General features: G+C 34.5%; 1 protein-coding gene across 1 annotated transcript; it reads right to left on the minus strand.

Annotated features, from left to right (window-relative positions):
* Window positions 1-37: 37 nt before the first annotated feature.
* On the minus strand, window positions 38-11,250 carry LOC128217664 (mitochondrial tRNA-specific 2-thiouridylase 1-like). The gene is made up of 7 exons (XM_052924966.1): window positions 10,957-11,250; window positions 5,368-5,533; window positions 4,879-5,063; window positions 4,199-4,371; window positions 3,684-3,804; window positions 2,528-2,628; window positions 38-453 (listed from the first exon to the last, which is right to left on the minus strand). The coding sequence occupies exons 1-7, from the start codon at window positions 11,054-11,056 to the stop codon at window positions 82-84; spliced, it is 1,218 nt and encodes a 405-aa protein (XP_052780926.1). The 5' UTR covers window positions 11,057-11,250; the 3' UTR covers window positions 38-81.
* Window positions 11,251-15,671: the final 4,421 nt, after the last annotated feature.

Below are 15,671 nucleotides of genomic sequence, written 5' to 3' on the forward strand. Positions count from 1 at the left end.
AAGTATTGTGAAGAAAAGAAAAAAGATCAATAAACACTTTAATAAGTAATTGTTTTATTTATAAACACCATTGTAACACAACTAGGAGCCAGAGGCTCCCACTGCAATGTCCAAATACTGTGGCAATCTGCTCCTTTCACCCATAGTATACATGCTGGGTCCAGTTTTTCGAATTTTACCACTTCCGAGACACACGTCACCGTCATAAAACACGGCAAACTGTCCAGGAACTATTGCTCTTATCGGCTGATCTACAGACACTATCACAGAATTCCCCCCACTCAATGTCAGCGTACAGTTGAGTTTACGTCCACTCAGTGAAACGTGCTGGTATTTGAACTCACAGTTGTACATTTGGTCGGTGAGAAGTTGTCGAGGCGGTTTGTTTATCCAGTGACATTCTTCCGTGAATATAGTCTGTACAAATAGGGCTGGATGGTCTGTGCCAGGCACCTGGAAGAAAAAGAATATGAAAGATTTCTATTGTTTGTAATTCATATTCTTTTTTATTTAAGCTCAATTGCAAGGACAGCAGGTAGTCTGTGTTAGACACTAACTGGAAAGGTCAGCGGCGAGTTAATATATTGAAATAAAACAAGTACAGCTGAAACAGTCATCTCAAATATTGTTCGGAACACTGCAGATCACAAATGTATCTATTAAACTTTCAGAGCAGTAGCAATTTGAAAGTTAACAACAATGTCATTAATCACTTTGTTAACTGTAATGAAGTTCTGAACTATCTGGCCATTGTTGAAGAAAACTACAAATTTTAAAGCTAATAAAATTGAATGATTCCAGCAATTGACAGGAATACAATGACAACCAAAATGAACCAGCTGAAAAGTATTGTTGAAAGTTCAGGCCCAAATTAAGGATTCTCGGACTCCCTCAGTGTTCTTAATGTCCCCAAGTTTCTACATAAATACATGCACCTGGCTCACAGAAACTTAACAAACCCAGACCTGACAAATTCAAATTTTGAGTACCATCCTGTAAGCCAGGCAAACATATAACAAAAGAAGGGTTTGGGGACTGCTGCTTGTTTTTACCCCTGCACATATTTATCATGAGTTAGACCTCATATAGCACCTTATGCTAAATGTTTAACTTCGTAGAAAATGGTTATTTTTTTAGTTTAATTTAAAGAAAAACAAACACGTACACAGATATGAAAATACAGTGTGAAATATGAAAAGTAGATGGTTTTTAAAATAAATGTAAACAAGAGCACCGCGAAACGGAGCATTATACGCCCGAAGAAGATTCGGCTTGAGGTCTTTAATAAACATTTAGGTTATGCTAGTATACTGCTTACTAGGTGTGAAGTGTTTACAACAAAGGCTTAAACTTTAATATTGAAACTTTAATGATACTTAAGTTAGCAGTGCTAATAAAAACCTTTGTTCAACAGTATTTTTTTACAACATAGAATAATTGGAAATTGCGCGCGACACATCCTTTTAATGTAATGATGCTTGGTATAAAGTTATTTGAAAATGACTTTATTAGTGACCAAGTTGTGGCCCGGACACGGATTTGCTAACGCACCCCCATGGTGATTCTAGTCTTTGAGGTATGGACCTGGGAATTGCGCGCGACACATCCTTTAATGTAGTGATGATTTGTATAAAGTTATTTGAAAATCGCTTTATTAGTTACCAAGTTATGGCCCGGACACGGAATTGCTAACGCCCCCCAGTGAAATTAGCCTTTGAGGTACGGACCTGAAAAGCATGCTTGACAAACCCTTTTAATGTAGAGATGATTTGTATAAAGTTATTTGAAAATTGCTTTAGTAGTAACCCAGTTATGGCCTGGACATGGAATTGCTAATGTCCCCCCCCATGGTGATTCTAGTGTTTGAGGTATGGACCTGGAAATTGCGCGCGACACATCCTTTTAATGTAATGATGCTTTGTATTAAGTTATTTGAAAATGACTTTATTAGTGACCAAGTTGTGGTCCGGACACGGATTTGCTAACGCACCCCCATGGTGATTCTAGTCTTTGAGGTATGGACCTGGAAATTGCGCGCGACACATCCTTTTAATGTAGTGATGATTTGTATAAAGTTATTTGAAAATCGCTTTATTAGTTACCAAGTTATGGCCCGGACACGGAATTGCTAACAGACGGACAGACGATGGAGGCCATAACATAATACGACCCTTCGGGCATATAAAAAGGGAAAATTTTACTACCTCAAAAAGACACGCACCAAGATCTTTCATGAGTGCAACCCCAGACATCATTTATTTGGTAGAAACCAACTATTAATTATATGAGGCTAGGTAAAGCTTTTCTGCCTTAGCCCAAAACCACTCTGTGAGAAGCAGAAAACATCATTTGTAAACAAAGAGACCAAAGTTGAACCTTCTGATGCAGTCAAACGAAAATATGTCTTTATTGATTTGAAAAAAATAGAAAAACTCAATAAAACCTTGATTTTAATGTTGACATTTTTGGTTTAAAACTACATGTACCCTATGGAAAAGAATAAAAATCTTACAAAACAAATACCCACCACATATATATCATTAGTGTCAGTGTCTTTGTGGGCGATGAACATTCCAACTCCCAAGCCGCCTATTTGGGACTTCTGTCCCATCGTGTATGCATAAAAACCTGAAATAAAAAAAGCAGGGAATATAATTATGCCACAAGTGCCATTAAAATTACTGCAACAATTAGCCAAGTTATTAAAATTATATATTCATATATATGTAAAAATTCAATCACAATAGTTTGGAATAAAACCATTGTTATACCATATTGTCAAGCATACAATGCAATTAGTAGCATGACAATATAGTAATAATGTTGTAATTTATCCAGACGCAACTAATTGCATGGCTTTCGCTATGATATACAAATTATTGCATGAACAATAACAAAGAAAACTTCCTCCAATATGGTACAATTGTATTCTATAATGGTATATTTTGTGACAAAAAGATCATGTTTACATGTTGAAGTGTTTGTAGATAGCAGGTCACTGGAGCGTAGCTGGTACATTATGCTAACAATTTATATTTACTGTCCATGAACTTTACAGACACCTGTTATTTTCATTATTCTGTATTATAATTATAGACATACACAAGGACATCTTATCAACATAAGTTCAACGAAATATTAAGATCAAGAGTTTCAGTGAAATATTGAGAGAATATGAAAAAAAGAATTGAAGTTATACTTTGCCTTTAACTGTCAGACCAATAAAGACAAGTTTCGAAATATATAGTACAACATCTCAGAAATATGAATTTGAACAAGGCTATCATACAATATGTGTGTTGATAAGACAGTGCCTCATTGTAAGGCACTACAGTGCTCCAGCCAGGATTAGAAAGGGCATGGTGCTAGGTCAGAATGGTACTTTTGATGTGCACTGAATGAGCCTTAATGGGGCACCTGCAAGGGCAATTGTTCAATTCTTATTGCGTAGGCATTGTAGCTACTTTCAATACTAATAGTTTGCTATGAATACCTTAGCTGTTATCTTTACTTTAGTGTCAAAAGTATGTATAATTAATATTTTCATGCTAAATTCTTAAAATTAACAAAAAGCAGGGTGTAGTGAAAAGGCAGTAGGGTGTTGGAAAAGGGCAGTGGGGTGCACCACCCTGCTATTTAGGCCTCTGGCTGGAACACTGGTACTATTCTACTGCATGTATTACCTTTATGTGGCCCCATGTTTTCTCCAGTTTCAAGGTTGATAAAGTTGCCCAGCCTGGGCTCCATGTATTCATCTGTGAAGTCCTTGAAGTTCCTCTTGCCGATGAAACAGATCCCCACACTCTAGACAAACACAGAAACAATCCAAAACTTATGTAAGGTGTATCAAGAACTGCATGTATAAATAATATACAAATCATTGATTTACTCCATAAAGCACTATGCTTTGCTTCAGGTGTGAAAAGTCCAATGCATATACCCCGCTTTGTCATATTGGACGTTAAGTTGGTACCAGTAACTACTGTGTCTGGTGGTCGCCATTTAAAGGGTATAACTGTGCAATAAATGAATATGGAGAACTCAGTACTGGTGTAAACCAAGGGAAGTTGTCTATAATATATTTATTAACATTATTATTATTATTACTCAAATTATTATTATCATTATAATAATTATTATCATTACTTAATTATTATTTTTACTACATAAATGATTATTTCACTTGAAACCATCCAACCTCTCGTTTATTGGCAACTTTTTCCATCCCATAATCCCTTGCAATCTGTTTGACATCAGACTTTATCATGTCACCAATAGGAAACAATGCCCTCTGTAAAGCATTCTGGGAAATTTGGGACAAAAATAGGGTCTGGCATTTCAGCGGATCTCTAGCTTTGAGAAGGTTCACCCCTGTAAAGAAATACAACTTGAATGAAATTTCATAAAAAATTATACATACATGTGTATATATGAAATATATCTCAAAAGCTAAAAGTGTGCTGTTGCAGAAAAATTACAAATGAAATATAGATTACATCACGTTCCATTTTATTTGCCAACACGTTTTGCTTCATGCTCTTCAAGGCAAATCACAATAACAGTTATGCAAAACTTTTCAAACAATATAGCCTCACATTTCAAATCACATAAAACTATTCCATTTTTTTTTTTTAAATCGTTTTTTTAGTATTTAAACTATTTATACTATTCTAAAACATGCATCCATGATAAAGACTTTATTGGTCAGAGCCCATGATTTCAAGTCTCAAGTTAGGCTCAAAGCTAAAGCATTTTCATGAAGATTTGTAGTTTTCAGTAGGAAATCATACTTAAGCCTGTTCCTAAACATGGGCTCAGGTGTAGAAAAACAGAGAGAAAACTTCATAATTATTAAGATTTTATTAGACTTAAGAGTACCCTTTTTTGGATCTATATTATCCAGATCATAGCCTGCACTGGATCTCACATAATGGCCCGTAGCTATTGCATCAGCCCCAAGTGACTCCGTGGCATATTTGAAGAAAGCATCAAACTTGATATACTTATTACACAGCACATCTGGATTTGGAGTCTTCCCTTGGTGCAGATCTTGAAGAAAGGCACTAAATTTGGACAATGAAATTTATTGTATACATAATTCAGTCATTATTTAAATTTAATCTTCACCACATTGTTAAATAAAAAAAAGTTCTTCCAAAATACTAAATTTCAAAATTGTGTTGAATACCTTATAGAAACCACTAATTGTAGTGCACATCTAAAATATATATTTTGCCATCACATACATAATACACATAAAAAAATCTTACTCTAGTTTGCCATGCCATTGGCATTAATCAAAGATACATCAAAATGTTATGATTACAATGTCATGTTATAATTTATGTAAAATGACAAGTCACAGACCTGAACACCTCATTCCAGTATTCCTTCACAAAGTTGACCTCGTGGAAGGGAATACCAAGGTGGCTACACACAAACTGAGCGTACTCTCGGTCTTCATCTGCCATGCAAACACCATGCTCATTGGCAGAGTCCCAATTTTTCATAAACAGCCCATGGACATCATAGCCTAGAACCAGGATATTAAAATAGGTGAAACCTAGCATATTATAAAGTACAGTAATAAATATTGATCTTTTAGATCAACCAGCCGTAATCCTTGCAGAACTACTTGGCTTTGAATATTGTAACAAGCCCTGCTAGAATATACCGGTAAGATGCATGAATTTTAGATCTTGAACAAGCCTGGCATAAATTTTGTTTATTCAGGCTTACTCAAGTTCCTGTATGGCTTTAGTCTAAAATAAAAGATGTGTTACACTGGATTCTTACAATCCCTAACGTCTAAACAGGTTTGTGCAAAAACAGGGTTCTTTTGAAAAATATTGAAATTGTATTTAGAGAAGTATTTTATGTTTGAAATAGATGTTAAAGGTTTATATTAATATTTTACCATGTAAGTTCAAAGATTTTTTGCACATAACAAGCATTAAATGCTTTTTAACACAGGATTTACCTTTCCAATAAAACAAAACCTGACTGACACAGACAACAATTATGCCAATTGTAACAACTCGACCATTTCCAGCAAGCTTCGAGATAGACCTCGTAAATACAATCGTATCAACTCTGGCCGAGTTGGTTGTTCCGATTGTTGCAAAACTGTGAACAGCAGCTTTGCAGGTGCCCTTCATGTATATTTTGTTATGTTTTGGTTTAAACATATTTTATTGAGCAAAATTAATCAACATTTCAATACAAATACATAATCAAACTTCAGGATTGGAATGGTAGAAATAAACTAATTGAGTTCCTTTTTCCTGTTTTCCTAATTACAATTAGCATTTGAGGCGGATACTAGTGATGAAGATATAATCATATCAATACACAAGCTCATATTAAATAATGCTTAAAATTTTGGGAATTGAATGAGAGACTTTAAATGCAATAACCTTTACTTAAGAAAAAAACTTGATTCTAAATAAATCAACTGCATTGAAGTAGAAAGAAATGATATAGTATGAGAAAGAACGAAGAAGAAAAGAAAGAGAGGCAAAGTAAAAAATGTGTGAGTGTTGGCGGTTTCAGTCGATCACTGGCTTTCAAATCTTTTTGACAAATAGATAAAACGATGAACTGCATCAAACAGAGTACTATTTTGCTCTTCAGTCAATGTGTCATCACCATATAGTAAGGAACGGAGGGTAACCTCAGTTGGAGATTGAACAATATTAACATATTTTGCCATTGTTCCGGAAAGAGAGGACAAATAAAGAGATAGTGGTATATAGTCTCCTGTCTACCACACATACAAAATGGTGATGGAACAATATTTTTAGCATAGAGATGGTGATTCAGGGAACTACAATCGATCGTTGCGTAGGTGAGTGTGCAGGACCTGAAGCCGGCGTTTCCCGTAATAAAATATTCTACATGTAAGTGTTTTGGGCTTATCAGAATAGAGGTATGATTTAAAACCAGCAATATTGTTTACAGCTTTTGCGTCAACTGGAAGAGAATTCCATGCAGATATTGTAGAAGGGAGGATTGAATTTATAAACAACTAGAACTGTAAGCCATAGGCTAACGAATACCCCCCACCCCTCCATGTCTAGGTTGTTTGCCCTGGAGTTAGGCCGGACAAAGCTAATTTTGCCTACAAGGGGAGATAACTCCAGTCAGGGTCATGTGACCTGTACCAAATTCACAGAGGCGAAAGTTTACAACATGGCCATTAATTTCTGAAAGTTTGATAAAGATTTGTTGAATAATAACAAAGATGAATCCCGGACAGGGCTTATTTTGCCTACTTTAACACATCAAGGGGAGATAACTCCAGTCAGGGTCATGTGACCTGTACCAAATTCACAGAGGCGAAAGTTTACAACATGGCCATTAATTTCTGAAAGTTTGATAAAGATTTGTTGAATAATAACAAAGATGAATCCCGGACAGGGCTTATTTTGCCTACTTTAACACATCAAGGGGAGATAACTCTGGTCAGGGTCATGTGACCCGTACCAATTTCACAGAGGCGCAAGTTTACATCATGGCCATTAATATCTGAAAGTTTGAAAAAGATTTGTTCAATAACGACAAAGATGAATCCCGGACAAAAAAAAAACGGACGGACAGACGGACAGACAGACAGACAGACGGACAGACGGACAACCCGATTCCAGTATACTCCCCCCCCAAACTTTGTTTTGGGGGTATAAAGATGTGTGGGCTCGGAAACTAGATATATTGGATGAATTTCTAAGTGTTCTTGATGTAGCTTGTCCTTTGTTATGTTTTGACAGTATGAAATGAAGAAAAACACATCAAACTCATACTAATTTGTCCGATATTTCTTTTTTTGACTACGGAACTAATATAAAATAGCATTATCTGGTAATATTTCTTGATTTTATGATATTTTATAGATGCAATATGCTTTAACCCGGAATCCCGATTGGAATACCTACCCACTTTTGGTACAAAACAATTTGTATGTGAAGGATTTGCCAAATAAAAAATCGTAAAAAAAGATACATCATACATTTATTTGGATAAGTATGGCTTATTCTGATTACAACCGCTGTAGGGTTCATTGGTACTAGTCCATATAAACAGCCGCTTCAGAGTCTTTGAAGATTTTTGTTTTAGCCGCTTCAGAGTCTTTGAAGATTTTTGTTTTGGCAACTCTACGCATCCATATCCCACTTCTTGTTCTCCAAATCAAGAATGACAGATTCGAGCGTTAAGTATATTGAGCGGAAAAATAACTGGCACCTGCTAGATAGTTAAAAAATGGCGATGCTTTGTTGACAGATCGATCTAAATTTGTGTTTCATAAAACACTTCAGTGTAATAAGGGAAAGGTATTGGCTAAAAATAATTTATGTTTAATTTTTGTGTTTTTATTATACAATGCAATAGTAAATATTTTGGAGTTACAGTTGAAGAATATATTTTACATTGGTATGAATCAGTCGACTTGTGGCGTTTTGGGAACAAAATGAATATCCAAATGTTAAAAAAATTCCCTACTGGATAGCGACCCCTTTTCGGCCGGAAATGGAGGTTTTTCCTACGTTACTTTTGACACAAGATAGCTATTACAATAAAACTTTACATTCAGATAGGTTGGCTCTTCTGACAAAAACTGTGTTATTTGTTTTTGAAAATAGCTAGGGATTCCGAATATTCCCACGCGCAAAGTACCCCTATAATTTCGCTAAAATAAGCACCCTACCGTACCAATAATTCGCCCACCCCATTCATTCGCTATTCTTACGATGTTTTTCATATATTTCTCTCTAAACTATATCTTCAAACATTTTTATTTTATTTTACCAGTCTAGCCACCGTTTAAAACGACAATTGATCAATATATATAACATGTTTACTATTACATACTGTTAATGTATGTGTAAAATGATACAACACCTACTCGGTAATTCTTCTCTTTGCAAAAAATTTAAGAAGCTGCTGGGATTCCTTTTTGAAACATTACCTACATAATGTATGCATATTTATAGACTTCCAAAGGGGGACAACGCATGTCGGTACAAGAATGTAATGATTAATTCAAATTTGAGTTGCTTCCCTTAGACGAAAAATTCGGCGATAACTTCACCGTTTTGAGGTTTTACCATTTGCCTTTTCGAAAATTGAACTAAAAAACAGCAATTTATGGTATTTGAATAATTCATCACCAGCTTTATACTTTATAATGACAAATAAATATTGTCGTCTGATAGTGCAAGGTATAAGGAAAATGAAAAAATCCTTACAGGGCCTCATGCAAGCGAGCGCGCGCATGATGAGGTCATCCCCGCGTGCAACTAACAAGGTTAGAAGTGTAAACAATGTTTATTTGGCTCGAATTCCACATACTACTTACATTTTAACGCAGAAAACAGCTGATATCTGTCAGAAGAGATGACGCAATAAAACGCCATACTAATTTGTGTAAAATATTTTGGTTTGACTGGTTTAAACTGGGTGGGCGAAAAAGTGGTACGGGCGAATAATAGGTCGCTAACCAGTCTACGCGCATACTTTTGGCTACATTGGAACTACATGTAACCACAGGTGCTCGTCACATTGCCTGGATACAGTAATACATACTTATTTCATATTTTCTTATTTTTTATTTTTTTATTTTTTTTAATTATTTATTTATTTCGGTGAAGATAGTGAATACATGTCATTTAAAAAATTATTCCACAATTTTTCATGAAAGAAAATTAGTATAATATATAAATAAATATAAGGTAAACATGTGCAAAAAATCATCAATTCCGAACGGACCTAATCAATAGAGCATAGTTCCTAAAATAATTGAGATAATCTAATAATTTTTACTGTTCTGATAAGGTAAGATTTCCATCTACAAGAAAAATATAACTTTTATGCTAGTAAGATTGACCTTTACGGCTTACTAAAACAAAATGCACCGACCAGAAGCTGAAATTCACCATTACGCAAGAACCGGGAGGTTGAAAAACAACGGATTTTTCCCCCCTAAAACACATTAAAAACAGACTGACATGCAAACTTTCCGTATGCATTAAAAAAAGAGAAGCTTAAAATATCATTCCTACCGTTAAAAACTCGTTGAGTAAGACGCGTATTTATCCAAATCGAACGTTTTTGTTGCAGTATTTCTACTTTCTCTTCGAATCACATTCTTGCAATTTTGACCTTGACCGTGCACTCGGCTATGACTTAAATACACGAAGCGTTTTCATTGGCCGGCTACCATCGATTTTCCTTGTTTTAATGACGTAACTGGATAAACATTCAAATGCTATCGAAAGTTAAAAAAAATTAAAAAAATGTATTACTGTATCCAGGCAATGTGACGAGCACCTTTGCATGTAACTAGATGTCTTGACACTGTCTTGTAAGCTCTGTTGATAGCGCTTGTTGCTTATGTTTTCTTCCAAGTTTTTTTTTTTCAATGCTTTACTAACTTACTCTAAAGCTAGGGATTCCTGGTTTAACCCAGGAAAGTTGTACCCCATGTATCGGTGCTTTACACTGAGCACGTAAAAGAATCAAGGGGTCTATTCGAAAAAGAGCTAGGGTATCGCACCCGGACTTCCTTGTATCCCACCACTGTCTGTTCAGCATGCTGTCCCTTCAGCAAAAAACAAAGGACCCCGTTGGAAATAAGTGCCTGCACTTTCACGGGTTATCCTTGACCGCAAGGTCTACTAAAGAAATACAAACTAACTTTACTGTAAAAGAAGCACAAACATGGGAGAAGGACCTGCCAAACATGTAATTGGGAGAAGAAGTAAAATGTGCAAAGGCAAGAAACTGCGATCCAGTCAGCTTAGCCCGAAGAGTTCCAACTAAGTTACGGTCAAAGCGGTCTTAGGCAATATTGTCATAAAGATTTTGTTTACTCCGAATGATGCCAAATTTATCCGTTTTTGTCCGATTGTAAACATCCGAATGGCATCAAGTCAAGATCAACAATGCCTAAACTTTGCTTACCTTTTAGTTTCAATAAGAGAGCAGACACTGCGCTGTCAACCCCTCCAGAAATACCACATACAATTTTCTTAGTTCTAAAAAGTACTTTGGTGATTTTCATTCCTTAATTTGTATTAATTCATTAAAAATAAGAAAAACAGTAAGATTTACATCAGGATGATGGTACCGAGGATGATTTACCTAGAGCACCGCCTCAATAAAAACCAAATGAAAAATCACCAGAAAGATAATGATTGGAAATATGGTATCGAGAAATATTCCTAGTCTATTATCCCTGCCTTGTTTACATAAACTCAATTATTTGAAGAAATCTTCAAATACTTAGAGACCTCTTCAGATAATAAGAAACCTCTCCAACTGATTTGAAGACGTGTTCAAAATCAATTGAAGACCTCTTTGGGCGATACTATTTCCCGGTCTCTCCTCGTAAAATCCGGTCTCATCCGGTCTCATAATTCCCGGTTCATAACTTATGGCCTTAGGCAGCGGATTGTGTTGCCGATGTATGTTAAACTAATTTGACAATCTTATTTGCTTTTATATGTAACAAAATGGAATAAAATATACAAACATTATGTTTTAATTTATGCAATATATTATAGGTGTAAACTATTTATGCAATTTGTTATAGGTGTAAACAATATTACGTCCGCATTTTTCGTTTATATTTTTGTGCTTTTCGCTAACATTGAATAAATTCGAATACCTTCGTCATTATAACACAACTTTAGTATAATATAGTTTATTTGTCTACTGGAACTTTGCAATTAATCTCTAACTTTTTAAGAAATATGATGCTGATTATATTATTTATTTTCAAATTTGGTTATATGCTAAAATCGTTTGATTTTTAAACTTTATTAGAGCCTTTACATAACAATCATTTAGTCTATATCATTGCCTTTATAATAAACAACAATATTTTTATACTGAACATAAATTTGAGAAAATATGGTATAGACATAACTAAATATATGAACCGAACATTAGCCATGCGTGTGTAATAAAACTGGCTAATCCGTTTATCATGTGCTTAACTAGGGACAGGGGCTAATCTATGACACGCTTTGTATATAATGCATTGACACCTTTAATGGTATGACATTATTGTGTATTGTCATAAACCTGTTATGAAGAGTTCCTTGGGAAATATATTAAGTATAATAATAATTAATTACCTACTGAAATATTGGAAGGCTATTTTACAAATGAAATATAACTTACAAGATACATGAATCGTTATCTAAAGTCGGGTACATTTTAACAATAAATATTAGCTCAATGAGCTATTTTCCGACATGAATGACCTGGAAACAACAGCCACCCTCAGTTATTTCAGAGATACTGATTGCAGTTATTATTTTGATAATTTAGGTGAAAACATAAAATTACTCAAAAACAATATTCAAATACAACCTGGGAGTAAGATTATTATTGGTCCCGGATACAACTAACACAAATTTATGAAAAAGTAACAAATCTCAGCTTATGAAGTTCCGCGATTTCAACAACAACCAAATGTACATGACTGTGGTGTCTTTGCAATTGCTGTTGAATTTTGTTTTAATTTTTATATGTAAATACAAATGTCAATTTCGTTGAAAGTGAAATGAGGGAACATCTAGTCAGCCGTCTAGAAAAAAAAGAAAAAGATCTGTTGCCTAAAGAAAATGAAAAGTCGCGATCGGCAGCGTTTTCTGGTATCCTTAACCCTAATCTTTGATAAAACATATATATATATATATATATATATATATATATATATATATATATATATATATATATATATATATATATATATATATATATATATACAGTATGTAGGCACTGTGCTGTTTGTGGAGTTTTGTGCTGTTCTTCCATGTTTCTTGTTTGTGATTTTTTTTTGTGTGTTCTATCATATATGTCTTTGGCGTTTACCCAGTGCCATTAAACCGGGTGTATGTTTCAACTTTTTGCTACTGAGCTTGTTTCTGTAGTTTTTCACATAAGTATTTCAAAATAAAACATTCAGTTCATTTGAATATGCCAGAATTCGTCGATAGTTTAGTTATTTGCGTATACAATGTATAGCAAATGAAGAAAAAGATTCCACATGAAATGCGTCGGCATAAAAATTAAAAATAGACGATCAGTTGACAGAAATACATTAGATAACTGGTCGTGGCGGTGCATCTCCTGCAACAAAATAAATAGTTAAAGATGCACTATTACTCCCAAACGATTTATACCACAATTCACGTTGTTGTTTTTTAACTTACCAAACATGATGAATAAATATCTTACATAGGACATCGTGTTGAATTTGAAAGAAAAATGCAAAAAAACTGGATATTTCTACCTCATGTGACGATAGTTGATCACTGTAAATATTTTAGCATTCACCAGTCATTTAATATTTTTGCGTATCGAGCTATTAAATACACGGTTAAAATATTGTTATCAGTAATTATATTTTGCATAAATGCATTATTTAGTAAACAGTTAAAAGTTTATAACTCAAAATTTATGTTATGTTATAAATGTGTCGTATCGATTACAAAATACGATTGTCACTTTAAACATTTACATGTATTCATGCATTGTTTCTAATTGTATTACTATTATCATTAGTATACTTATAACTGAATTTATATTGAACAAATTTTCAATGTGTTTGTTATTCATGACATTAATTTTAGTACATATTTATTGTATATTTTTTAAATTTTTTATCTTTGCCTTATTTTTATATATATATATATATAAAATATGAAATAATTATCATCAAATATCTAATGTTTGTTTTCTTAACAACGTTAATCAACTGTAATCTTTTGCAATCCTATTACCCCCCGCGGTCATTCACACCTTCTCGATCACGCCCGATAACTACTATAAAATTTTGGAAACAGAGACCGGATGAGACCGGGACCGGAGGAGACCGGGACCGGGAAATAGTATCGCCCGACCTCTTTTAATTGATTTAAAGAGGTCTCTAATTTTATGCTGCTATCCATTACATAATTATTGCTAGCAGTTAGTGTGCTCTCACCAATTAAATGACAGAGTTCTTCATTTCAATTGCAGAGAACTCCAATTCAATCAATAAGGGCAATTAGCGATTTTTAGATACGCGTAGCTCAAATTCTAAAGAATCCGTACTTATCCGCAATGAATAATAAGCAAATGTATTTTTAAAGATAACTATCTTTTCATTAATGACCTCTTTAATTTAATTATTGAAAGAATTCATTAGGCTGAATGTGAAACAAAAACAATATACAATAATGACTAGGAGATATACCCAATTTAATCATCCTCCCCAGCGTATCATAACCTATATGATAACCGGGTGCCGAGGATGAATTTAATAAGAGAGCTCTACAATTCAAATACTGTACAGTTTTTTAATTAAGTTAATCTCGGGGAGTTGATATATCTTTAGTTGAATTTTACATACATAAAGCTCTGCAAATGATTTGCATAGGTCTCTTATTCAATTGATGCTATTATTAATTTCATTGGAGCCCTCTAAGTGATGATTGAAGAGATCTTCAAATATTTGAGTTACTAGTAATGTAGATTTGGCGTTCCACAGCCTTGACAATGAACGATATGATTTAAAGTATATATATAGGATACACAGAGACGTAAAAGGGGCACATTTTACAGTAAAGACAAAAACTTTGACCAACTTGAAATGGTCTTAGGCTTGATCTTGGTCGGTAACCTAACGTCGGCTTTATATCAGGAGTAGACGTCGGCTAAACATGGGAGCATGATGGATACATTGGTTCCATGTTATTCATTAGATTTGTTCGGTATCCTAACCTTCAGCATTATACCAGGAATAGACGTCGGCTAAACATGGGAGCATGATGAATACATTGGTTCCATGTTATTCATTAGATTTGTTCGGTATCCTAACCTTCAGCATTATACCAGGAATAGACGTCGGCTAAACATGGGAGCATGATGAATACATTGGTTCCATGTTATACATTAGATTTGTTCGGCATCCTAACTTACAGCTTTATACCAGGAATAGTCTGGCATTCAGTTGGTTGCATAACGGACAGTCGGTTGGCCAATGATTTTTTGCAGATTTAAAAAAAAAAAATCAAATAAAAAAATATTTGACTAAGATTGAATCAGGGACCAGGCTCCAACATAGAATTACAAAAGTACTCATACATTTACTTTGTAAATAATTGACGTCTTTTTTTAGATCAACTGTTGTGTCATATTATTGCGCGTCAATACGTCAGTCAACAACGACACAGATGCTTTATTATGAAATGTACAAAGAAAATACATTTTTGAACGCAAATTCTTTTAAAATGTTGAAAGTTTTCGTTATGTGGCAGATCCGTGGTCTAGTGGTTACACACTTTACTGTCAATCCAGGGGTTGCAGGTTGATTTTTTTCCGCTCCACTAAAAATATACCAATCGTCTTCTGGGAGGGACGTTAAAATGGGGATCCCGTGTGACAGTGCTATGCACTCACCGAATGAGCCTTACCCGAGTGCGAACATAAACCAACACACCCAGCATAATACAAGTACAAATCATGTGTGTCCGGCATGGATCGAAAAATCCGACCCTCGAGCAAATTGCGTAGAAACGGCAAATATCGTGACCGGCTTTCGCACGTGACCGTATGTGTTCTTGTCATCATTAACTGAAATAAATCATGGCAACTTTACGTCGAGAAGCGTGTCTTGACGTTCA

The sequence above is a fragment of the Mya arenaria genome, chromosome 14, assembly GCF_026914265.1.
Source record: "Mya arenaria isolate MELC-2E11 chromosome 14, ASM2691426v1".
NCBI classification, from domain to species: domain Eukaryota; kingdom Metazoa; phylum Mollusca; class Bivalvia; order Myida; family Myidae; genus Mya; species Mya arenaria.

Excerpts from the sequence above, each read along its gene's own strand:
- LOC128217664 (XM_052924966.1), bottom strand. The coding sequence starts at position 11,056 with ATGAAAATCACCAAAGTACTTTTTAGAACTAAGAAAATTGTATGTGGT. Across the intron at positions 5,064-5,367 it reads TACTGGAATGAGGTGTTCAG|TGCCTTTCTTCAAGATCTGC; the intron begins GTCTGTGACTTG and ends GTCCAAATTTAG. Across the intron at positions 3,805-4,198 it reads AAGTTGCCAATAAACGAGAG|AGTGTGGGGATCTGTTTCAT; the intron begins GTTGGATGGTTT and ends GTGTTTGTCTAG.